A 25,701-nucleotide genomic window follows, 5' to 3' on the forward strand; every position below is an offset into this window, starting at 1 on the left:
TTTCCCATGCAACGTTCCCCAACATACACAATGTGAGAATTCAGGTTTTCCCCCTAAAGAACTAGTTCAAGCATTTTCGAGCAATGTCTCCAACAAAGTAATGATGTAAAAACATCATCATTGTTAGGTATATATAAACTACTCGGTCGAACCAAAGCATTCACCCGGAATACCAAGGCTTCCACCCTGGAACTCGAGACTCGTTGCTGAAGTAAGCACCATCACCATTGTCACCATCACTTTTACACGACTACAATAACTATACTAGGGAAAAGCTTATAGGTAGCCGCTTACTAGTAGCGTGCGTTTTTACCCCTCGCTACTGCTACTTACTAGTAGCGCTGGTTTTTACCCCTCGCTACTACTAAGTTGATTGTAGTAGCGCAAGTTTTTAACCCTCGCTATTACTAAGTGGTCTCAACCGTGTCCCCCTGGACATGCAATAGTAGTAGCGCGGGGTATAAACGAGCGGTACTACTAAGTTGATAATAGTAGCGCGGGGTATAAACGAGCGCTACTACTAAGTTGATAGTAGTAGCGCGGGTTTATACCCCTCGCTACTACTAAGTGGTCTCTACCGTGGCCCCCTGGGACAATGTCATAGTAGTAGCGCACGGTATACACCAGCGCTACTACTAAGTACAGAGTCTTTTAATAGCCTTGAAATCCCTATCTCCTCCCCTAAATCCTTCCTCTCTCCCGTCCCTCTCGCCCTTCTCTCTCCATAGGCTCTCACATGGACCTCCTGCCCAGGCGCGCCTCCTCCTCCATAGCTCATAAATAGGCCACCGCCTCGGCCGTCAGCGTTCACGAGCTGGACGGTCTTCCTGAGTGTCTCCATGCCATCACGCCAGAGCACCGCACCACCGACGACCAACCCCGTTGCTCCCTCCATCTCCTTCCTCTCTCCCTCATTTTCCTTTTTTCTCTCTCTCCCACTGGTTTGACTTACCCTCTCATGTCCATGCTCGTGCACGTCGTCGCCAAGGACGACCAAGAGCTCTCTCCCTTGGCTGCGAACAGAAGCCCCGCGCCACCGCCTTGCTCTGGCCTGAATCTAGGACATCTCGCTGGATCTGATCTGTCGCCGCACGTCGCGCCACAGGCGACTAGTATCGCCGCTGCATCGAACCAATGACACCATTGATAGCATGCATGGGATCGCCATTTTTTTGGTTTTTGAAATTAATAGTAGTAGCGCGGGTCACAAGTACGGGCTACACATAGATAGTAGTAGCGTTTGTGACATCCACCCTACTACTAATGGGTTCACCCGTACTACTACTATCAGTTAGCTGTAGCGCCATAGTAGTAGCACGGGCACCCGCGCTACTACTAGCTGTTTAACTAGCGCTACTGCTAGGTTTTTTTTAATAGTGATATGTGATGTGTGACCACATTCGTTGCACAATCATTCCTCCACATCCGGATGTCGTTTGTATTTTGCATCTCACCACCAAAATATACCACCGAATCTAAAGAGAAAAACCCTCACAAACACCTTTTGGTGACTACAACAATCCTGAGCGAGTCTGTCGGACTTCGCAGTCCGACATTGTCATCACAGGGACCGCGTCGTCGCTCCATCGCATCTTATCAAGGGCCAGTAATTTTAGCTTACTAGCAAAAAAGCCCGTGCGTTGCAACGGGAAAGAAAATAACACACGCTTTTCACTCAATAACCACGACTCAAGACCTTAATAGGCCCACGTATTTTAGTTTCACATGGAATCATATTTGTGTTGTCGACAGTGGCCTCAGTACTCACAGAACGATAATGTGTTTAAATGTGTTCAGTCCTAAGGTCTCTCTTTCTCTCTTTGAGCAAAACATTCAATATGTTATGTATGCTTAGTTACAGAGGGAGTATACACTAACTCGATGCATATATCATGAACAAATCAAAAAATAAAAGCATGAAAGAATATTGAGTACATGTATTTCAAACAATTTAAATTTATGTCTTGTGAACTTATATTATTAATGAACTGAGAATCACAAATGAATGCAAACACACTTAAGTAGCCAAAGATGTTTATTTAGGCTACACATCCAGATGCACACTATCGTACGTGAGTGGAAGAAATCAAGATAAACTAATCTAGAGGCCATCAGAGTAATCTTTTTTGTTCGCAGTCTAGTTTTACTAGTATCCGATGTATCCCATCATATATAATTGGCCTCTTCCACAAATATTCAATTTCATCTTCTCCCGATTCCTATCTTTATCTCTTGATTTGAATCAGTATAGAAGAGAAAAGGTAAAAAAAAAAAGCAAAATAAAAAATAAAAGAAATTCTTGTCTCTTGATGTGAACCAGCCTAATAGAAGAGAGAAGGTAAACAAAAAAATTTGTTGAAGAGAGGATTTGAACCTGGGTGTCCCAGGTAAGAGGGGCACGCTCTAGCCAGCAGACTATCGCAACATATGTGTTCATTTCCAGTTCACCCTCTTATAAACCAGAATCTTACGGAGTGACTTGTGATAAAAAACGATTCGTTGTGACTAAAGTCTGGACTGCGGGTTATTTAGCGTAAATGTCGGGGGGTTTTGCGTAAAATGCAAAAAACGGTTCAGAGCCACTTAAAGACGGACTGCGGGTTGATTTTGGGAAACTACAGGGTGTTTTTTGCAAAATGACCATGACGGATGACAGAAACCATCGGTGCTTTATTATTACTAGAAAAGGGCCCGTGCGTTGCAACGGGAGAAAAATATAGCACACGCTTTCAATTTTTTATAATCATTTTGATTTATTAAAATAATAAGCTAACTAACTAATGTAGTCAGTCCTATCCTATTTTGTTGAGAAATCAACCCGTCCACTGTTAATTCCACCATAATGAGAAATTGAGCGGGACAAGCAAAGCAAAACAAAGAGGCTACGTGAATTGATCAATGGACCGTTATCTTATTTCACTCATGGGGTAGAGAATGTGGGATCAGATGACAAACTGCAGGTGGTGTTCCATTCTCTCTCTCTACAACAATGCAATCTTACATTCAATACATTCATTCATCAGCAAACAAATTCCTACAAAACAAAATTTCTTGCCGGTGCTTGGCATACACTTGGAGGCATGGGAAGGGGATCTCACCAGATGATGAGTTCATGCCGGAGGAGGGGATACGATGAGGGGAGCAAGGGTTAGGCGCCTCTATCTGGTCATAAAGAGTCGCCGTTGCCGCGCCATAATCTCGGAGTTCCTCGTATGAGCCATGGACGCCCGCCTCCACCTGCAAGTACTTCGCTCCGCCGTGCCTTATCCGCGCGCCACCGCCGTTCTGCATCGAGCACACGCATCATTCCAAGTCTCTAGTAAGAGATGATACTACAACTCTTCTCACTTTGTTCCGAAAGTAAGCAAGTGGATTAATACGAAGAATGAGACGGCATACAACATCAACACGTACGTAGTCAAATCCGTATCCGATTGGTGTGAGAAGCACCGTGCACTCATCGAATCGGCCATGCAAGGAAGAAAGGCGGTGGGTGTACATACCGTGGACGGGGAAAGAGAGGCAGGCTGTAGCAACCAAGGAAACGGAACGTGGAGCGGTTGCGACTTGCTTTGTAAAGGCTCCTGGTTGGTTCGGCTCTTGCATGCACTTGTCCGCCTCCGTGTTGTAGATAAATGATTGAACGCGGGTTGAATAACAAAAATTACAGGGGCTTTTTTTTATAAAAATGTCGTGGTGTGTTTTCCAACGGAAGCAATAGCCGCTTTATTATTAGAGATTAGAGATATATATTCTAGCTTATTTGGATCTGTGGCAATAAACTGTTCCCTATCCAGCTTATTTTTGAAAGCCAAATTGAAATTTTATTTTACAAGTCTACTAATTAAAGATCAACTAGTATGCTTGTAAAATAAAATTTCAGTTTGGGTTTCTAGAATAAACTGTATAGTGGACAGCTTATTTTCACAAGCCAAAATAAGCTAAAAAAAACTGGCCCTAAAGCGGGCACACACATAAACATATTGCGAATTTTCTTTTTGCCCCATTTCTCTGAAGTTCCTTACAAACCCATCATCACCTATAAACAGTAACAGCAACACAAGTTCACTTGCTCGCCCAGATAAACACTGACAATTGGGCTTATGGGTTTTAGGTACTGCTAGTAAATTACTATACCACACCGCTCCGAAATGAAAAGGTAGCTACTATAAACACACAACTGTTGCTTCAGATACATCAAACGCATAAGACGGCCAGAATGCAAGCCCTCGTCCACCTGCCGCCATGAAGGATGAATGGCAGGTCGCCATTCACCAGCTGCAGCTGCCGCAGCGCCGCGACAGTGCGCCACCTTTCTTGGCGTTCACGTTCTCCTTGGACTGTTCCATCATCTTCTCCACCAGCTGTAAAAATAAATCACGATCACAAGGTACTTCCATCAGCTGCACGCGCGCGCACATTATAACTGTTTTAAGGCTTGTTACAGGCAATTTGCAAATGACGGTAAGTGTAGGAGGATTGTCACGTGATGGTGGAAAATGTACGTACCATTTGTTTCTTGGTCAGCAGAATCGTCTTCTGCAACAAAACAATCAAACAGTTTAGTAACAGTAAGAACTAAGAAGAAGAAGAAGAAGAAAAGTGAAATTTCTTATGCTTTTCACTGGTCAGCAACTCCGTACCTCCTCAGCTTTCAGACGAGCATTCTCCTCCTTGAGATGGTTCAGTTCAGCTTCAAGCTCCACGGTATAAGCCTGTAGGATCAAGAAAGACAGAGAGTGTGCGCGTCACCAACCTTGTTACCACCGTTGCAGAAATGGCATTGCATAAGAACCAACAATTTTGGCAGCAAGGTAACTTAGGCAAGTACCTGCTTCCTGGCACGCGATCGTGCGGCTGACTCGCGGTTCTTGATCATGCGGCGGTGGCGACGCTCGATGCTCCTCTCGCAGGACTGATCCCCCGGGGCGCCGCGTTTACGGGCGCCGCCGTTCTCCATCATCGCGCCGTCGGCCATGCAGTTCACCATGTCAGCCTGCGTCATGGCGCTCCTCCCGTCCGACGACCCGGGGCTCACGATACCCACCCCACCTTGAGAAGGTGGTGGCGGCGGCACCACGGCCATCCCTGCATAACCGTTGGGGACGAACCCCATGCCGTCGCCCATCACCGGGAACATGCCGTTGGCCGGTGCCATCTGGTACATCATTGGGCCAGGCTGCTGCCCCTGCTGCATGGGGTTCATCTGTCCATGGACCATGCCGCCCGGCATAGGCGCCTGGCCGCCGGCCACAGATCCTCGGACCACGCCGGCCTTGACAAGGAACTGCTCCAGCGTCATCTCGCCTAGCGTCCCCTGCCGGCCGTTGGCCGCAACCGCACCGCCGCCGTTCCCCGCAGGTGGCTGCACAGGAGGCTGCGGTGAGGGTCGCGCGGCCTGAGGCTGGGCATGCACCGGGCGGGGCTCCCTATTGATCTCAGCCCACACCTCCTCCACCGTCTTGCGGCACAGCGGGGGAGGCAGGGAGAACGACCCCTGCCGGCATAGGGTGCTTCCTCCTGCATCTCCGCCACCTCCGCCGCTTCCACCACCACCCACCACAGGAACCTCCTCCATGCCCACCAGGCAACCGCCGGTCGCCGCTAGGAACTCCTCGGCATTCCAGATGTTGCTCATGAACTCGTCCATGTTCATGGACCCAAAATTGCGCCCTGGGTTACACACCGAGTTTTGCAGCTCGTCCAGCGTCAGCGCGAAGATGGAAGACTGCCGCGCCGGCCCAACCGTTTGCTCCTCACCTTCGCCGACGCGCGGGTGCGAGGTGACTTCCTCGTCGGAGAACTTCACGTCCTTGCTCATCTCCGACGCCATCCTATCTCAACACTGTGGTCTCTGCGGTCAGTATGCTTTTGTGCACTCTTGCTTGTGGTGTGTGGTTCTGTCTTGTGGGCGCCCCACCCCCCTTATTTATAGCCTGCCGCATGCAAGAAGATAAGCATCAATTAATGCACTAGATAGCCATTAAACCCAGGTGATTGATGAAAAAGGTGGGCTATTAAACTCAGGGAATAAATTTTCTTGTGCTTCTACGGGATAGAGATAGATAGTAGGAGTAGATAGATAGGGTACTGCCAAAGCGCCAACCGTGGCCGTGAGCAAAGCCTGATATACGAGACGAACTCGCGGCGCGTGCTAGCCGACGACGGCCGCCCGCCAAGAAACCTCAGTACCGACGGCTGAGAATTGCGCACGTTGGCGTGAGAGACAAGGATATGCGTAAACCGTGTGGCCGTTTGCTGCTGCCTACCGCTGCCAAGATCGCCGTTTCTAATTCCGGGGTTGCGTTAGTACAAGCAGTCTTACGGCACGACGCTCTTCAATTCAGAGAGGTGACAAAGGTGGTGTGGTGCCATCAAAAATGGAAAGATAGAAACAGGTGACAAAGGTAAAGTCAGTCATCCATGCATGTGAAAATGCGTGTCTGCCTTTTATTTTTGGGCCTGGACCATCTACAAGGAATCTAGGCCCAGAATTTGTCATGCACTAGCGGGCCTGTTAGAGGCCCATGAACAGATACACCTATTTAGGTGTAGTTTTTTTTGTCCCTAAAAAAAGTTTTCTTGACAGTTGACAGATTTTCTACTACTCTACTGAAGTACTGATCCTCTTTAGTCATAGTGATAGAAGAATAGTACAGTAGTAATCAGAGTTCGCTCAAGAAAATACATCAGACAGGACTCGACCTGCCGCAGGATGCGGATGCATTGAAAAGTAAAATCAGACAAGAGTCGAGGATGGTGTGGAAAAGAAGAATCAGACAGAGTCGACGGATCATAAGTTCATAACACATGGAGTTGTCATTGTCTGAAGCAAAGACATGGGCTCGCTTTCAGGCTTCAGCGGCAGACTGACGGGTCTCGGGCGCATATGATCGATGAATGGCTCGGCTCACATCGCAGCAACAATGGACACCCCCAAGCGAAACTGCTGTGACTAGTACAGCGCATGCAGGCGAGGCAAGAACTTGGCTTGTGGTTCCATGATTTCGAAGGATTCAGCTGATGAAAAGGTACCCGGCCTATACAGGATCCTCGCGGCATATAGTAAGCAGCAACCCTGGCGATTCAAGATTTGTCTATTGCTCGTGCTAGGCAATAATCAACCCCGGCCGGGCACCAAGAACTCCCCCTCCGTTCCGACCCCGAACATGAGACGGCGGCGAAATAAAGGCCCAAAGTTGCAAAAGCCGATACGATTGATGGAGATGCCACCGCAGGGCGCAGTCACCCTACGCTAAGTTGCCAAAGTTGACGGTTCCGAATGAAACGAGAGCAACGAGCGCTTGGCCGGAGTGCGCACGTACCTGCTCCTCCCGCTCCAGCGCCGGAGAGCCCGCGAGACGGCCGGCGGCGCCCGCCACCACCGCCGCGCAGATCAGCTTCGGGCACCGCCACAGCCGAGCTTATAATAGCATATGAATGCGTGCTGCTGCGTCGGGGAGGGAGCTAGCTGTGGCGAAACGGGAGGCAGCACCCCTCCTTCCTTACTAACTGGAGAGAGAGAGGGAGGGAGACGCATGTGCGTGCGTTGTTTATACTAGGAGTAGGAGGGCGGGAGCGGGATGCGTGCGGACGTGAGGAGAGGAGATGGTGCCGGTGGCTGTGCCGTAGCGCGGCATGCCTCCTGGCGTTGGATGTGTCGGGCGCGTCGGCACGTTGGGCTCTCCAGAGCCATCGCTATCCTTCCGAGACGGGCGCTCCGAGTTCCGAGGCCAAGGGAACGGGTAGCTACGAGCGACCTAGCTGTGCCCCTGCATGCTGCTTACTTCCGCCCCGGGTTTTGTCAGCTCTCCTGTTACTACTACTACCTATCTCGTCTCCCTTTTGGTCACCGTACATACGTGCTAGCCAGCTCCAGAGCGGCGCCAGTACGCGCACCCAAAGCTAGAGGGAGGAGGCCCATGCAGAATCTACTTGATGGTGGAGTATTTATACACACATAACCTACCTGCAGCTTGAGCCTTTGGCCTGAAGCTTGCTGGAAGAACAGGGGAACTTTGGGTGCTCTTTGGTGCAGTCGTGCAGAGATGTGGCTTAACTACTGGGTACTGGCGTGGCCCGTTCTCGCTCCACACGATCAAAGAGCTAGCTAGCTAACGCGGCCGCTTGCGAAGGAAAGACATGGCATGCATGTCAGCTGTGTCGTCGCAGAGAGGACGAGATAGGACCGGGCGTCCGGGTGAGGAGATGTCGACGCGTGCTGGGTACGTGCCTGGCAGAGATATCACCTGCTGCCTCCAGTCGCTGGCCTGGTTCTCTGTGGCAAATCTGCGACGGTTCCACAGTTGCCTTGGAGGAGATTTCACCTCCTGCTTGCAGTCGCTGATTCTTAGACAAATCTGCGAGACTGACAGTTCAACAGTGCAGTAAAGGGCAATGCGTCTCTCCGCTATCTTCAATAGTTTGTTGCTAAAATATGTCATTGTCATCAATCAATATCTTAACATATAACTACTCTAATAAGTTGTATCTAGTTTGCCTAATAAGATGTGAGATAATAAATAAGAGCATCTCCAACAACCACGCTAAAACAGCGTTGCTTTGCAAAAATCACGCTTTAGTGCGCGCGTAATATTTTTTTTGCTCCAACGGTCGTGCGATAAACGCATGCGCTGCAAAACCAGATCAATGCGGGCGAAAACGCTGTCCCGCGCCGTTTATTTGCTGCGTCCGCTTCGGCGCGCTGCACGCTCAAGCGCTTGCTCGCATCTTCACCTACCCACCGAGCTGCGCCGCCGCCGCCGCCCGCGCCATCCCATTTCTTCCGGCGACCGTTCTAGCACTTCCCCGGCCTATCCCGCGCCGTCGCTGCTTCGTCCTTCTCTCTCTAGTCACTGCCCCCTCCCCCCTCGCGGTCGTCGTCCGACGAACAGCGTCCGGGCGCCCACTACCGCTCGGCGCCAGTAAGGTGTTCGACAAAACGCCCGCAAGATATGTACTGGATTCAACTACACATTTTTTACATAAATTTGATGCATGTTGTTTGTAGTTTTATAGCTTGGTTTAAATTAAACACTGTAGATGAATTCCTCATATGATTCTTGGAAGAAGAATTTGATATGGAAGAGGAGGAGGATCTTGCAATGATCCTAGCTATGCACATAAATAAAAAACCGAAGCACGGTGGTTCGGTTATGGGTCGGAAGAAAATTTGAAGGGATAGGATCGATGCCCACAATAGATTGATCATGCACTATTTTACGGATAATTCCGTGTATCCCGAGTCGTACTTCCGGCGTCGGTTTAGAATGAGCACCGAGTTGTTCAGGCGCATTGCAGAGAAACTAGCGAGCCATGACCGGTTTTTTCAGCAAAGAAGAAATGCCGCTGGAGAGCTCGGGCATAGCACCTTTCAGAAGGTGACAACCGCTTTGCGTATGTTGGCATATGGTATCCCCGCTGATCTAGTTGATGATCACTTCGCTATGGGTGAGAGTCAAGCCATCATGTGTGTCAAGCGCTTCGCAGTCGGAATTGTGCAAGTGTTTGGCCCGGAGTATTTGAGATCTCCCAATGCTGAAGACGTCGCAAGGCTATTGGAGATGAACAAAGCTCGTGGCTTCCCAGATATGCTTGGCTCAATAGATTGCATGCATTGGAATTGGAAGAATTGTCCTAAGGCATGGCATGGGCAATTCCATGGCCAAAAAAAGGGTTCCACTATAATGCTCGAAGCGGTCGCCGATCAAGAGACTTGGATTTGGCATGCTTTTTTTGGAACGCCTGGATCTTTGAATGACATCAACGTTGTCAACCGGTCACCACTGATGAATAAGATTGCAAATAGGAAACTGCCACCGTTCAGTTTGTAGCAAATGACCGTACATACAACTATGGCTACTATCTTGGGGACGACATCTACCCAAAGTGGCAAACATTTGTGAAGCCGTTGAAAAAACCGGAAGGTAAGAAAAATCTTGATTTCTACAATGCTCAGGCGGCGGCTAGAAAAGATGTGGAGAGAGTTTTTGGGATTTTACAAGCCCAATTTTCTATTGTGAGAGGACCGGCTAGATTTTGGGATCAAAAGATGCTTTGGTACATCATGTATGCTTGTGTGATCATGCATAACATGATCATCGAGAATGAGCATGGCCAAGATTTAGACTACTCTCAGTGTGAGCTCTTGGGACATCCCGTGCGAGTGCGACGGAGGGCTGAAAGGGTGGCCCGTTTTGTTGCCTCTTGTCATGCCATTCAGCGTCCCGAAACACATGTTGATCTTCAGAAGGATCTCATCGAGGAATGGTGGGCACGGAATGGCCGAGAAAGAGCATCAAGATTTGTGCATTTGATGTTGTATTGTTGAATTATTTGTTGTATTTGAATGCTAAACTATTTGTTTGTGTTGCAAGAAACTATTTGTTTGAGTTGTAATAAACTATTTGTTTGAGTTGTAACAAAATTGAACTATTTATGTTGATTTTTTTGTTTGTGTTTGATTTTTTTCATAGTTTTGAAGTGCATATGTTGTTTGAAGTGATAGCGCGCGCGCTGCATTTTACAGTGCCTGCTGGAGCTAGCGTGAGCGCTGCATTTTACAGCGCCTAGTGGAGCCAGCGATGGCCGCCGTGCCAAAACAGACGAAGGGTGCGCCGCGCGTTGGGCGGCTGTTGGAGATGCTCTCTCATTCTCCATTAAAGCTTGTGCAAAGGTGTTGGTTAATTTGCATACAACCTTGCTCTCTTTCCTCATTTATTGCATGACACATCATAAAAAATTCTATGTGTCAAAATTTACCAACAGCTATCTTATAACCATTGGAGATGCCCTCATATAACCACTCACAAACCACACATCCCCGTTCAGAAAGAAAAAAAGAACGGTTCGTGGGAGAGGCGGGCCACTGAAACCCTAGCTACCATCTTGTGTCTTCTCCACTCTCGCCGCCATTAGCGTCCATCCCTAGGCAAAGCATGTGTGGCGTCGATGGAGAGGTTGCTAATTGTGGGCCTAAAATTTGGTGTTTTGAGACATTTGCAAAAGTTAAGTCTTATTTGACATGGGTTAATTTTTTTTTTTGGGATATGACCCTTTTTCTATCGCTGGGGTCGATGACGGTAGTGTATAACTGTCTACCACCGAGGTCCTTGGCAGTAGGGTCGTACGTCCTGTCATACTTATTTAAGTACCAAAAACAGTGCTTGTACATGCCTATCATCGGGCACGTCGGTTGTAGGGTTGTACATGCGACCGCCAGCCTGTTTGGTGGGAGCTGACTTGGATAAGTTCACTACCTCAAGGACCTTGGAGGTATGCTGTTATACCTTATCGTCATTGACCTAACGGTAGGAAAATGGTAAGATCTCGAATTTTTTCTGAACCAAGGTCAGAACTGCCCTAACTTTCACAAAAGGGTCAAAATATGAATTTTGGCCTCGTGAGGGGGGAGGGGGCTACTATAGATGAGTTTGCGGACTCTTGTGGGTCGGTGACGAGAAAAGTATTCGAGGTGCAATCTTGAATAGGCGATGCTCGACGGCGTCGCTTGTTATCCAGCATGGCCACCTTCAACGTTGACCCGACCTGGCTGGGACATCGAAGAAGAGAGTGTTAGGTGCACAGTCCTAGGCAGGGAAAACCTCGACATCCGATCTAGATCTCGCATGCGATGACATGGGTGATTTGGCTCAGGTTTTCTTTAGGGAGTCCTCATTGCTCGTTTGTGGTAGTGAGGCAGTGGCAATGTCCCGTTGTAGGAATAAATGTGCTCCACACTCTTCCCATTATGTTGGTGTTCTTATTGCCGACGGAGGGCGGGGTGAAGTTGTGTCTCCAAAGGTTCTTTCAGGATCTGATCGGTTTGGTTTCGGTGGATCCGTCAAGATTCGACCGGGTTTTGTCTTTTTCGTAGTTCACATGTGCTTTTTAGCGCCTTTATTCTCAGGGGCGGAGTTTTCTTCATGATTCGAAGTTGCATCTCGTGGTCCGGATCAATGACATTCTGATCACATCTTCTACAAGCTCATTGTTTTTGAACAATTTGATCGCCAACAAGTGGCGTTGTGTTATGCTCACACATTTTAGATGGATGCAGGAGAAAGAAAAATTCAACATATGCGGGGATATGTTTTATAAGGACATGTTATACTTAAGGATTGCCTTAGGCCATTTTGGAAAAATGCACATAAAGATAAAATATGAGCCCTCATATGTCCGCGAGCATGCCCGCCGCGTCGCAAACAGAGCGCGGTCACCTCTCATATTTCGCACAACCACACCTAAAATCCATACTAGCCACACACACACAAAATAACATATGTACTATTACATAGATATGACTAGACAACTAGTATTACTTGTCCTCGGAGATGTAGACGCCCTCCATGCGAGTGGAGCAAGACGGACTAATCTCCTACCCGTTGGATGCCTCGCACATGGCTTGTAAGTGTTCGTCGTGCTCCGCAGCCACCTAGCGAGGGAATGCTCATGCGCCTGCTCCTACTCCGGCGAGTCCAAAGGCAGCCCGACTACAATTCGAGCTTCACGCCTGGCCCAGATCTCCTCTAATAGCTCCAGTCATCAGTCTAGGATGAGCACATAATAAGTGTAGATTTGTTGTCGGGTCATGACTACTGATGGAGGGCAAGTAGATTGGTCGATGGCGATGCGGAGGGGGGAGCGTAAATGGGATGGCCTAGGGTTGGGGTGCCGTCGTCCGACTCATATAGTCGAACTTGGCACCTCGAACGGCGCGTCAAAATGATATACTCATCGAACATATGGGTTTTGAAGAGTATCCGGGTGAGTCCTAAACGTCGGTACAACATGGCCCATGCGCCCAGGAACCTCCGGGCCTTCGCATATCCGTCCAAGCTTTGAATTGGATATACAGAGAGTTAGTCGGCCAGACATATAGGGCCCGTTTGAGGAGCCTAGTTTGGTCACGTTTTTGTGACCGTCATTGATTGGGCCAGCCGCCCGGTCATATAGGAATGTTAACAAGCCCAGTTATAGATTCTTTTAGAGCCACATCCAAAGTTCCCCGACTGCTAATATAAATAAGCAATTGGGGTACCTTGAACAACTACAAATAGTAAAGAAGTGCATAGACCTTCGCGCTACCAGCATGACTTAGGAGCAACTCTAATCCACCCGACTTAATCGTTCCTTTTCTCCTCCCACCTTGAAGGTGTGTCCTAGACGATGTTGTCCAAGCTTGCCCAACTTCCCGACGAGGCTGGGGGCCCTTCTCCCTCCGTCTATTTCTCCAGCGACGAGAGGCGTGGGGACCCCATCGCTTTCTTTCGATGGTGGTAGGGTTAGAAATAAATCCAGTTTGTCTCGAGTCAACGATGACATTATGTTAGCATGGGATAAGTTCTTCCCACCGCACTAGGTATGGTTCTGGGGATCTAGCGTTTCTTTTGCAGATTTGTCGTCGGGAGGTGTGTGTTGGATCGTGTGTGTGCCTAGATATGGTTCTGGGGATCTGGCGTTTCTTTTGCAGATTTGTCATGGTGGTGTTGTCTAGTAGAGCGGATAATGTGGTTGTACATCATGGTTCTCCGACTCCAGTTATGACAGAGGATGTTGGCCATCCTTGACTACTCGAGAAGTGTGTGAGATTAGTGTTCCCAACTCCAATTCCAATCCAGCGAGAGCCACCAGAACAAGAGCGCTCGTGTAGGCACCGCCGCCGCCGACGGCTGATCTCCCTCCTCTGGCCACTTCCGGCCCAGCCAAGCATAGATCCGGGACCCTCCCAGCGTCCTCTCTCCATCCACCCTGAAGCCCGCCGCCGTCTTCATCGGTTCTCTCCCCGTGGAGGAGTTCGAGTCGGGCCCTCCCCTCTTCCTGTCCCGCTCCCGTGCGGCCGCGCCGGGCCGCACCGGGGCACCCCTGCGGGATCGAGCAGGTCCCCCGCGCCTTCCTCTCTGTTCGCCGCTGCCGAAGGCGTCGCCGGGCAAAGCCCTGGTGGCGCGGCGACGGCGGGACCCCTCATTCGCCGTTCTCGAGAGCGGGGGCGACGCTGATCCGCTGCTCCAGGAGGTGATGCTGCGGGTGCATGGTGGTGGCTGGCCGTGGCTGGGCGTGCTCGGCTGGACGTGGTGCTCAGCCGGGCGCCACTCCACGGGGGCATGGCGGGGCCTGTCATGGCTGCAAGAGGCGGCGGAGGAAGCCGAGGCGGCGACCCGGGGTGATGATTGCAGTGCTGGGGAGTGCGGCGGATTTGGCGGGACTGAGATCCCGTGTCGGGGGCGCGTTGCGGCTAGCTTAGGCTGGCGGCTGCTGGTCGTTCACGTGTCATGGGGAGGCTGGGCACTGCAGGTGGTCGGGCCAGATCTGGCCTCTGCCAGTTTGTGGCGTAGTGCATGGCGCAAGGTGGCTTCAGGCGCCATGGAACCATGGCTGCGTTGCGCGCCTCGTGCGGCTGCCTTTTCCGTGTGGTGGATGTAGTGGTGGTGTCGGGGATTGATGGTGGTGTCTCTCCTTCAAGCGCGTCCACGTCCGGCTCCTGGAGCTGTGGCGCCGTCCAGTTTGTCAGGTGTGGCAGGAGGCTCGACAGACCAGTTCCAGCACGAGTGGTCTTGTGCTTGCGCGCAGCAGCAAAAGCTGCGGAGTTTGGCTGGATCCCGCTTAGTTCCTGCACGCGGCGGTGCGGACCGGCTATGTCTAGCTCTTCTTCGACCTTTCCTGTGCGCTGTAGTGCGAAGGATCGCCCAATTCTGCGCATGGAGGTAGAAGAGAGCCTAATCCGACTTGGCTCGCCCATGTTCTGCGAGCGACAGTGCAGACGAGCCAGGTTGGTGCATGCTCGCCGAGTTTTCTACGAGCGGCTTTGACCATGTCGTCCTTGGTAGTGTTTGCATGGGCTTGTGCCGCTACCTCTTGTTGGTGGCCTCAGACCCCTGGATTGTTGGTGGAAGTCCTGACTCCGGATGAAAATCATGCATCGACTTGGTTGTTGCCGGCGGTAACGGCACCCACGGGTGTCGTCTCCCTCCTTGAAGGCATCGTTGTGGAGTCGTCGCCTCTTCCTACCAACTAGCGTGAGATCTTCGGGTGACAACCTAAGATAAGGCAGTGCCAGATCGGGTGACGACAGTGTCTTCAACACCATTTTCCTCCTTGGAGGCATCGCCTTGGAGATCTCAACGATGGGCTATCGTGGTGTTCTCGATTGTGGGTAGAGTGTGGGTTTGTGGTGCTGTCGACGGGTTCTTTTTCTTTCTTTTCTTCTTGCGCCGCCTTTTCCGGTGCTTTCCTCCTTGGAGGGCTCTTGTAACACCTTCTTCTGAGCAATGAATGTGGCAGTTCTACTGCCGACATTCAAAAAAAAACTTTATGTGGACGTGTGTGGTCTGTTCTACATGTCCTCTCCGGTGTTTTCTTTTTAGGGACGACAATTCACTATGCAGATTGCTGACGTCGGCATCTTCTAGTCTACATTGATGAATTCCCTGCCATTCATTTTAGGGAAACGTTTCCCTTCGGCGCGCCGACGGAAGCAACGCGCCGGTCGATTGCTGCCCACGCGCCTCGCGCGCGACCCGCGCATATGGCCATGCAACATTTTTCCCTGTGGTGATCGTTTAAATTTGCTACAACCGGTGTTTAAATTTGCTACATTTGTCCATTAAAAAGCTGTATATACGTTTAGTTGCAACCTCAGTTCGTCGGATTTTTCGCTACAACCGGTGTTTTTTTTGCTACAACCGTGTTAATTTTTGCTACAACCGATATCAGTTTTTGCTGCAACCATTCACCAAAAAAGTTGCATACACGTTCGTCAGAGTTGCAACATGAGTTTACCGGATTGTTTTGCTACAACCCTTATATTGTTTTCCTACCACGCATCATCAGCTTCGCTTTTTGTTACGACCACGTTGATATTTTTCTGCTACAACTATATTTTTGTTGCAACCGTGGACGAAAATTGCTGCATCGTGGATAAAATTTGTTGTATCAATTTTTTTTGCTGCATGAAGATATAACGGTGCGGTCCGCGTGCAGCTGGCGTATCGGATGGCCCACGCGCGGCCGGGCGAAAGTTTTGACCAGCACGCCGACGCAGAGCACCGCCCTTCATTTTGGAAGGGCGTGGATTTTAACGAGTTGACTCCACTAAGACACAGGCCCGAAGGTGCCAACGATCTTTGCTCATGACACGTCCTCGATGGATGCATGAGGAACAAGACTTCAACATCCTTACGAATCCATTTTTTTTACTTGTGTAATGGTGCTTTTGTAGGGATATGTGCTACTTGATACATGGACTTTGTCCTTTTGTCAAAATATATCAATACACACATTTTTTAAGGCAATGGATATTCATGAAGTAAATGTAATGCTATCCTTTTGAACAGTTAAAATGTTTTTCTATCCAACTTCTATACCTTAGTTTGAAAAAAATGAAAAGGTTGAGAATTTGGAGAACTGTATTCCCATACAATTCCTACCGTATCATTTGGAATAAAGAAATGGCTCAACGGATTATTTATGAATTGGGCAACCCCTAGGAAGTTTGGTGGAAATTACAGATGGAGTCTTACCTTATGTCTTTTTTCTACTTGTGTCTTGAATTCCTATATACTCCGTATTTCATATGTGGTATCATATAGCACTTTTTATTTATTTATGTTTTTGTTTTTTGCGAGAGTTCATATTGAACAACATTTATTATTCAACAAATTAAATGGCATAAAAAGTCATGTGATTTTTGCAATCCTACATTTTTAGTTAGTGTGTTTCAAGCAGGTATGTTATGACGCAAATATGGCATGATCGTAGGTTCATTGCCACATGGCGCGACGGATCACAAGCATGCTAAACTATCTTTGCGGGACATAATTGGTTCACAATGGAATGATTCACGAGCAAAGCCATGAGCATGCAAGAGCGAGATGTCTTGTGACAAGACTATTCAACATGCAAGCGTGAGCTTGAGGCCACCATATCTAAAATTCTACTTTAGGTTCATCCTGAGCTCGCGACGAGTTTCTCCCTCCTTTTGGATTTTTACTCCTCAAGAAACACACCCAAGCACTCCTTTCCCTCCCCAATCTATGTGGATTCTCATGTTGATATATCCCCATAGATTTTCCCGATACCCTCTTTGCAAAACAGTGTCATTTTAGCAACAACAACTTCCCCACTCCACCTGATTCCTTCTCCTTTGTAGACCCCCTTGCAGGGGAAAACGAAGAGAGCATATGCAACTATCGAGGATAATTTTAACGCGTGCCTGTTAGCAATACTGTAGCCACATGTTATTTGAGAGGTGTTGGGCTAGCAAATCAACGCAGGGCACAACTATTAACCTAGCCCCCCACCCTGCGCGTATTCATGCCTAAGAGCAACTCCAACGGACCGATCCAAACGAACGGCGTTTTTGTTCTCTTTTTGTCCGTTTGGGTCGCGAGCCCGTTCGGCGTCGGCTCTGTTTTAGATTTGGCTCGGCAGTGCGTCCAACGCGCCGAGCCATTTCATGTCCACACACAATTTTTAAAAAAGGTCCGCGGCCATATATCATGCCAGCACAATGCCAACACCAGCATACAATGCCGGCTTTAAAAAATATCATCACACATTTCATGCTAGCCACGACGACATTGACAAGGCCGTGCTGGCTAGGGTTTAACCCTAGCATATAGAGCGCCTCCCTCGCATAGTTTAAAAAACCGGATCTGACCGGCGGTTAGACCGGAAAAACCCGGAACCGGAGATCAAATCGGGTTTTTAAGCCCAGCAGACCGTTCAAGCAATCGAAATGGCAAAAACTGTGTGAACCGGCCGGTTTTTTGTGAAACCTATGAACCGGGCGGTTTACAGAAAACCAGGCGGTTCGATGTTGATTCCCGAAAAGCCCCCGGATCCACTTGTTTTCGTGTAGAGAAAGAAGGGGTAGAATTAGAAAGGTAAAAAAATCACTATTTTGGTAGGGTTTCGACTCAATCGTGAGGGTTTCCCTCAATTTCTCCAGAGGCCAAAGGGCAGCCGCCACGGTCACCATGGCACCACCGCTCTGCTCTGGCCTGGCGCCATCGGCCCGCCCCCCCTCCGCTGCCACCTCCGCTGCCCCGCCGCTGCACCACCAGTCCACCACACCACCTCTCCTCGTCGCCAGCGGCCAGTCGCGCCACCAGCCCACCACTCCGGTCCGCCACCAGCCTCTCGCAGTCTCCTAGCCAGGCCGCAACATCAGCATCTGCATCAGCAGTTCAGCACGCTGGCTCTCCATCTCGTTCTGCATCTGCACGAGGAGCCGAGGTCCATCCACATCCAGTTCCAGCCACGTCCAGGTCTCCACGACAACTCTGGTAAGAAAAATCTCCCGAATGGGATTGTATATTGGTTTGATATTCTTCATTTCGAGGATAAATAATTGCAGTGGGATTGTATTTTGTATATTGGTTTGATATTGTTGTGCATTAATTTGTCCATTGTAGGATTCCATTAGTAGGATGGGTTCTTGAGAGACGCCCATGAGAGGAACTGATGGCGGCACTGACAACTCATCATTTGAGGAGCAATCTTTACAGGCACAACCAAAGTCAAGAAGCAAAGCAAAAACTGATCCATCATGGGCACATTGTGTTGAAGTTCTTGACGAAGCAAATAAGAGGATGATCCGTTGTTTGTATTGCAATGACATGTTCAAAGGCGTTGGTATTCATCGTTTCAAGCGACATTTAGCCGAAGAAAAAGGTGATGCAAAGATATGCATGAAGGTTCCTGAAGAGGTTAGAAGTCAAATGAAGCAAAGCATTGCAACATTTGAGGAGAAGAAAAGGAAGTCACAAGATGTTGCTGTTCGCATATTGGACGATCGCGTGGAAGTTTCAGCTGAAGATGTTGCTAGTAGAGCAAAAAGAGGCAAAGCAAATCAATCGGTTGTTAGTGTTCCTACCAAAAGCAAAGGATCGGACAGATTCTTCATGTCTAGAACCTTTCCAGGTGATCAACCAACATTGAAGAGTGTTATTCAATCTCAGGAAGCATTAGAGAGAGTTGACTTGATTATAAACAAATGGTTTATTGATGCATCCATTCCTTTCAATGCAACAACATCTAGATTTTATCAGACCATGATTGATGCAATTGCTGGTGTTGGTTCTGGTTACAAAGGGCCAAGTATGTACAAAATGTGAGGCCCTTTGCTAGCCAAAAATGTGGAGAATACAAAGAAGTTTTCGGAAAGCTACCGCAAAGCATGGAAGCAGAGTGGTTGCACTGTTATGGCTGATGGGTGGACTGACAGGAAGAAAAGAACACGCATAAACTTTTTGGTCTATCGTCCATAAGGTATGGTCTTCCTCAAATCGGTTGATGCCACTGCTAGTTCCAAAACCGGTGATTTCTTGTTCAAACTGTTCAGCGATGTGGTCCGTTCTATTGCGGTAGAGAATGTGGTCCACTTTGTCACAAATAATGCCTCGAACATGGTTTTAGCTGGAAACAAGTTAGAGGCTGAATTTCCTTCACTTTATTAGTCTCCATGTGCGGTCCATTGCTTGAATTTTATCACAACTGACTTGGGAAAACTGCCAATAGTGCAATCAGTTGTAGACTATGCAACTAAAATCAACAAATATTTGTATAATCATTGCTTTCCACTTTACCTTATGAGAAAGTTCACTAATGGAAGAGAGATACTTCGTCCATTACCAACTCAATTTGCTACTAATTTTGTTGCATTGCAAAGTATCTATAAGCAAAAAAGATGCTCTTTGTGCTATGGTTATTTCAAAAGAGTGGAAATCGGCCCCAAATTCAAAGGAGTCAAAAGCAAAAAAAAAATATTGATTATGTACTTGACCAACATTTTTGGAAAGATTGTGCTTTGGTTCGCCAATTCTCGGAACCTTTAGTTCGTGTGCTAAGAATTGTTGATAGTGATGAAAGGCCAGCAATGGGGTATCTATTTGGAGCATTACATCTGCAATTGAGGAGATTGAGAAGAGGTTTCAAAGAAAGAAAAGAGACATTCAACAACCCGTTCCTAAAATTATAGAGGAGACGTGGGAAAAGCACTTGAATGAAAATCTGCATGCAGTTGGATTTTGGTTTAATCCGATCAACCAATATTATGAAGAGCTTATGTCAAAGTATCACACCACTACCTCCGGAGTTATAGATGTTATTGAGAGGTATGCATCAAATGATCCAGATTTGCGCAAAGCTTTGACACGAGAGATAAAGATTTTCAGAGGTGCCGAAGATGATTTTGGAAGAGTGACAACCATTAGTGACTGAGCTACAATGCTTCCTGGTATGTCTAATGCATTCCATTTTCCAATTTCAGCCTTAAGTGATTTTGAAATATGCATATGCTTTCCTTTCTCTAGATGAATGGTGGTTGAATTATGGTTGTAGTACTCCACACCTGCAAAAGTTTGCAATTCGTGTCTTGAGCCAAACTTGTAGTGCTTCGGGTTGTGAGATAAATTGGAGTCTATTTGAGAATATTCACTCCAAAAAAAGAAATAGACTTGAGCATCAAAGTATGAATGATATTGCTTATGTGCACTACAACTCAAGGCTGGAGAAAAGGTGCTCTCTTTATATTATCCCTACTCCTTTAGTTATTCTTTTTATTTGTGTGTTGTATGGTTTATAATTTCATTGCATGTTTAGGTGTATGTACCAAACTAGAAACTATGACCCAATTAGTTTGGAGGATATTGGCAAGTTTGATGAAAATTGGATTCTTGAAGATGGTCCCGTTGTACTAAGTGTGGAAGAGATAGAATTATTCTACAAAGGATGTTTACCAAATGACAATGACATCGAGATAAATTGCAATATGAATGGTAATGTTTTTATTCCCACACTTGGGCCTTTTTCTGTTTTTTACTCATTATTCCTGATTTTGAGCACAAAAACTTGTTCTGTTGTGTAGATGATGATCTTGTGATTGAGGATGATGAGGACAATGACATGGATGGTTCTCATTCTCAAGGAAATGATCATACAAACATGCCAACAGCCGATGAGGGTGCAAATGATGGACATGATGATGATGATGAGGAGAAGGACAATGGGATAGATTATGATGCGCCACGTGGACCGAGTACGATTGATTGGAACTTCCAATATCGCTAACTACTACTCTGCCTTCATTCTTGTTGGATGTTCTATTTGTTTGTGAGAAAGACTGTGTTTGAGAGTTTGAGACTTTCATTGCTACCGAACTATGTGAGACAGACTATGAATTATGCGATAAAGACTATGGTTATTGCCTCTTGTTGCTACCATTGCTACTGAACTATGTGAGAAAGACTATGAATTATGTTGCCGGCTTGCTGCTATGTTGGTTGTTACTATTTGTGATGTTGCTTGCTGCTCCTAGTAGATGTGTAGATGTGAATGTGATATTGTGAAAGTATTATGTATATGAAATTATGAATCAGATTTTAACATGTACTGGGTACTAAATTAGTGCTTACTCTGTCGTGTGATTTAATTTTTCTATTAATTGGTGTATTGAATAATAATAAAAATATTCTTTTATTGCTTAAAAAACCGACAATCGAACCGGTGAACCGGTGGTCCGACCGGTAAAAACCTGAACCGAGAGTGTGTCCGGTTTGATTTCCGGTTCAGTTTTTTAAACTATGCTCCCTCATTGCCGCCGTGACGCGGGTGTTGGTGACCTCCTGCTGCGTGACGGTGGCGATAGTGGCTGCCGCGATGGCTTCATCCCTCGCATCCGCCGCATGCCTGCGGCCCTTCCGCTTGGCCGACTCCCTTGCGTGTTGTTCGGGCGTCAACGTCTTCTTCGGCTTGGGAGCGGCAGTGGTCTTTCGGGGCGCGAGGCTTGCCTTTGCCAGAGGGGGCCGTCGTCATGCCGGACGAGGCGAGGTCGGCGGCTGCATCAAGGTAGTCGTCCATGGCGGGGGTGGGGCGGGAGCACACGTGGGCGGGAGGGTATTTGGGAGAAATGGAGGGAAATGGTTGAGGCTGCCACCAACCAGCGGGCTCGGGGGGTGGAGAAGGTGCGCACGCGCGTCCATCTCTTGTCCGCGTCGACGCCAGTCCGGCTCAAAAATGGGCCGGGAATGGATCGGCAGGCGGACGCCAAGCGGATGCGCGTCCGTTTGGGTGGCGCGTTGGGCCGACTTTTGTGTCCGCGCCGACCCAAGCAGACGCCAGCAGACGAAATGAGTCGCCCCATTGGAGTTTCTCTAATACATTCACTCTTTCTTATATGGCACTAATGCTGATAAAGATTATAATAAAGGTTTACATAAAACGTTTCGACAAGTTGAGAGGCAACCCATCAAGTTCCAGGGATCAATCTAGACAAGATGTCATAGATTGATGTGTGTTCTATGGGCTAATTGGGATGTGCGTAGATCTTTGTCATTCTTAGTGGTGCCATACGACCTTGTATATGCAAACCCCCTCACGAGCAGTGATGTTGGTCCTCCACCCCTCCATCCTCTCATATGTAAAACACATGACTGTTATATGAAAATTCTATTGGTTTGTGGTCTGAAGTTGCCGTTAAGGTTATGATAATTTCCACCCATCCCTAGAACTCGTTTAGAATGCAAAACATCATGCTTTTATGTCTCCATCCATGGATGATAATTCGCCACCCCTTTTAATTTCCCACGAGAAATCAGGAAACAAAAGGTTGTCATGTTGTTTTCTGAAAGTTGACATGTGTTTTGTGGTATAACGTAGGCATGTAAGCATGTGTCATATTGCCATCAACATAAGCCAATTAGGTTGCCATCCATTCTAACGCCAACCAGTAATGCTTGTGCTAGCAAAATTGCGATGTTTTGCAAATTAAAACTACCATATAGTGTGTGAGAGAATTGCCATGTGTCGTCGTTATTTTTGCAGTTGCGCACACAGTCCCCCAAAAAACACAAATATTAGGATGAGAGAGAAAACAAGCAAGATGACGCTTCAGAATGACACATGCCGAATGGTGCACTCAGAGGAAATGGATAAGGACATAAGACCAAATAATGTACCTTGGTAGAGCTAGTATGATCCGTATTGACTTCATTCCATCTCTTAAATCCTTATATCACCCAGAATAAGATGGAATTCGCTAGATCAACTGCGTAAAATGGACAAGATGGGGTAAACTTGTTTGCATAGAGAAATAATAGAAAGTTTACATTCTAAATTATGGAAAAGAACACTTAACGTGGAGCAGCAAATGTAACTTGTGGACAAGAATTAATGCTAATAGTCCATCTAAAGGTGCCATGATATGTGGACATGAACTATTGTATTATAAAGTATATGCTCCCATGGTAATTGTGTAAAGTGTTCCATGAACAACATGCATATTGTTCAAAGAGTCATCAACCTCTGTTTCTGCATCTGATAAATGAACTTATCTTTTTCATATGGATACAAAAAATTTGTTCAACAAGGTATATTGATATCAATTCACTCATGTCCAATGTCCAAGTGGTCAACATAAAGTAGCTGCATATTACAAACAAAATGCAGATGGTGTGCATGAAAAATTAGAAAAATCTTGGTGTCTGAAAGAAAACGTAAGTTGAACCACAAACAAGGCAATATATACCCTAAAGTATGTGTTTGTAGGAGATGATAGTTTCCATGAGGTGGAGGCGACAACAATGTTGAACACCATCTTGGGGAACACATTGTGTATGTGGTCAATGACAATATTGGATCAATCCATGACCTTTATGGAAGCCATGCTAATTTGCCATGAAATCAGAGAAGTTCCATTCCTACGCCTTTTAAAACTCCAAATGGTGGCAAGAAATTAAAATGTCCAACTAAGGGGCTAAAACAAGCATGTACGAAAGAATAATAACACCTATTGCTTGGTTGGGTGGATATCATTGGCTCCACTTTGATGCACATCATATACATCAACAACATAAACTTTTTTTTGCCATGGGATGTCATATTCCCCGCTATCATTCCTTGGTTTGATGCAAGACTTGTGCCAAAGTGTCCTCCGCCTTAGATTCCACCTTCTACACTACCTCCAACTTATCTCAAGGGGCCCTAAGGTTGTTGTACATATTCTCATTGAGCTTCATCATGCCTCTACCAGTGACGACTAGCGAGCGTGAGGGTTGATGGTATATCATACCAAAACCAATCAACAAGTAGATTTTTCATATTGGGGGATCTTATCATCATTTTACACATACCATTTGTAGTGTCATTTTTATGCTTTCTAAACTTTGTGTAAAGTTATTATAATTGTGTATGCAGAGAATGGCATTGTGTTTTACATAAAAAATTTACCACGCAACAAAAATAGTGTGAAATGTGTTTCACCGCATATAACATGAAATCAATATGTGCACAATAGAAGTTGTTAGGGGTGATGTGTTGCCACATAATAATAAGCAAATAAAAATGTTGGGCTGTACCAAGGAGATTACCATGGAATCTATGTAAAAAATGACTCAGATAATCAAAATAGTGATCTATGTAAGGTCACAAATAGTTTCTAGACACATGTCAACATACTTATTACCTTCGGTGTTGGGATATGTAGATGAGAATCTACCTTTATTTTTTCCATCACCTACCACCCCGTGCAACGATGTCGATAGGAAAAATTCATATGAAATACAAACTTGCAACCATATATGAATATCCCTTCAATGCGAGGCGAATCAATAGAAAATTGAAGTAGAAAAACACAATGGGTCACTATGGGGTCCCAATAGCAATCATGGTCATAGGAAACCGAGATGCATGTCCGGCCACTAGAGCACTTCCCCCGACTACCACACACACATGTGTCATCCTCAATCTCATGTTTTCCTTGCCCTATGAATTTGTGAATAAGAGCACACCTTTGCATGACTATAACCCGATGACTGATCCGCCCTAATTCCAAATCGAAAGCAACTTCACCATACGGGGTCAGATCCCACATCCTCCCACCCCTACCAACCAAACCCTAGCCCCCAAATCCTCGTAACACAGAGCGCACAGATGAAATCGATGGATCATAACATAAAAAATCAAAGCGCGAGAAACCACCTTGCAGAAAATTGAACTTGTAGTATTCCTTGAACCCAGATCTATCCCAGATCCACTCTTTGCAATCTCGCAAAAACCTTCCATAAAAACAACAGGCATCAAACTCGTCAATACCCGGACCAACAAGAAGGGGGGTGGATTCATGATTTGTACCTTGTATGAGTGAGGGAGTGTATGGATTCCGACTGAGGCGGTGCGGCGGTGAGTCAATCCGGCGGAAAACTCGAGGGCAAGGAGAGTCGATGTGGGAAAGAGGTGCGGGAGTGGGCGGTGTAAATGCAGCCCCTTAGCAAGCGTGGTTGAATGGGGAAAAGGGGCGTGGTTCCCGAAAGTAGCGAAACTGTCGGCCATGTGCCATCCCCCACCCCTAGATCATCTTCGCCCTTCATTTTGAAACATGTGGATTTCAATGCGTCTCACCAAAATGGATACACTGCAAAAGATGTATGTCGTATCATGTTATATTGTCCATCGTATTTGATCAACATAGCGTTTTTGTATGAGACAAAGAAGTTTGTGAGGTACAAATTTATTCAATATGACTTCCAAAGTTTTTTAAGTTCCTTTAGGTGTAAAATTAAGTGGTTAATTCCTCTACAATGCACTCTTGTGTCCCTAATTCCATGTCAATATTAACATGAACTCAATCCTTGTTTCCTTGTCCTTTCGGAAATATGAGTGCACTCACTTTTCTTTACTCATATTCTTTAAACATTCTTATTTTTT

At 47.0% G+C, this 25,701-nt stretch overlaps 1 protein-coding gene across 2 annotated transcripts; it reads right to left on the reverse strand.

Moving 5' to 3' along the window:
- Nucleotides 1-3,981: 3,981 nt before the first annotated feature.
- On the reverse strand, nucleotides 3,982-25,306 carry LOC123444840 (bZIP transcription factor ABI5 homolog). Of its 2 annotated transcripts, XM_045121698.1 has the most exons (7): nucleotides 25,129-25,306; nucleotides 24,976-25,052; nucleotides 22,956-23,044; nucleotides 4,832-5,936; nucleotides 4,644-4,715; nucleotides 4,510-4,539; nucleotides 3,982-4,364 (listed from the first exon to the last, which is right to left on the reverse strand). In XM_045121698.1, exons 4-7 carry the CDS (start codon nucleotides 5,831-5,833, stop codon nucleotides 4,272-4,274), a joined length of 1,197 nt encoding a protein of 398 aa, XP_044977633.1. In that variant the 5' UTR covers nucleotides 5,834-5,936; nucleotides 22,956-23,044; nucleotides 24,976-25,052; nucleotides 25,129-25,306; the 3' UTR covers nucleotides 3,982-4,271. The 2 variants fall into 2 exon arrangements, with proteins under 2 accessions (XP_044977633.1, XP_044977634.1); XM_045121699.1 differs by lacking the exons at nucleotides 22,956-23,044; nucleotides 24,976-25,052; nucleotides 25,129-25,306 and adding an exon at nucleotides 7,326-7,481.
- Nucleotides 25,307-25,701: the final 395 nt, after the last annotated feature.

This window comes from Hordeum vulgare, chromosome 3H, assembly GCF_904849725.1.
Source record: "Hordeum vulgare subsp. vulgare chromosome 3H, MorexV3_pseudomolecules_assembly, whole genome shotgun sequence".
Taxonomy (NCBI): Eukaryota; Viridiplantae; Streptophyta; class Magnoliopsida; order Poales; family Poaceae; genus Hordeum; species Hordeum vulgare.

Bases quoted from the DNA above. Each gene is read 5' to 3' on its own strand.
- LOC123444840 (XM_045121698.1), bottom strand. From the start codon at position 5,833: ATGGCGTCGGAGATGAGCAAGGACGTGAAGTTCTCCGACGAGGAAGTC. The intron at 4,716-4,831 runs GTACTTGCCTAA...TTGATCCTACAG, and splicing joins GATCGCGTGCCAGGAAGCAG to GCTTATACCGTGGAGCTTGA. The intron at 4,540-4,643 runs GTACGGAGTTGC...GTTTTGTTGCAG, and splicing joins CTCGTCTGAAAGCTGAGGAG to AAGACGATTCTGCTGACCAA.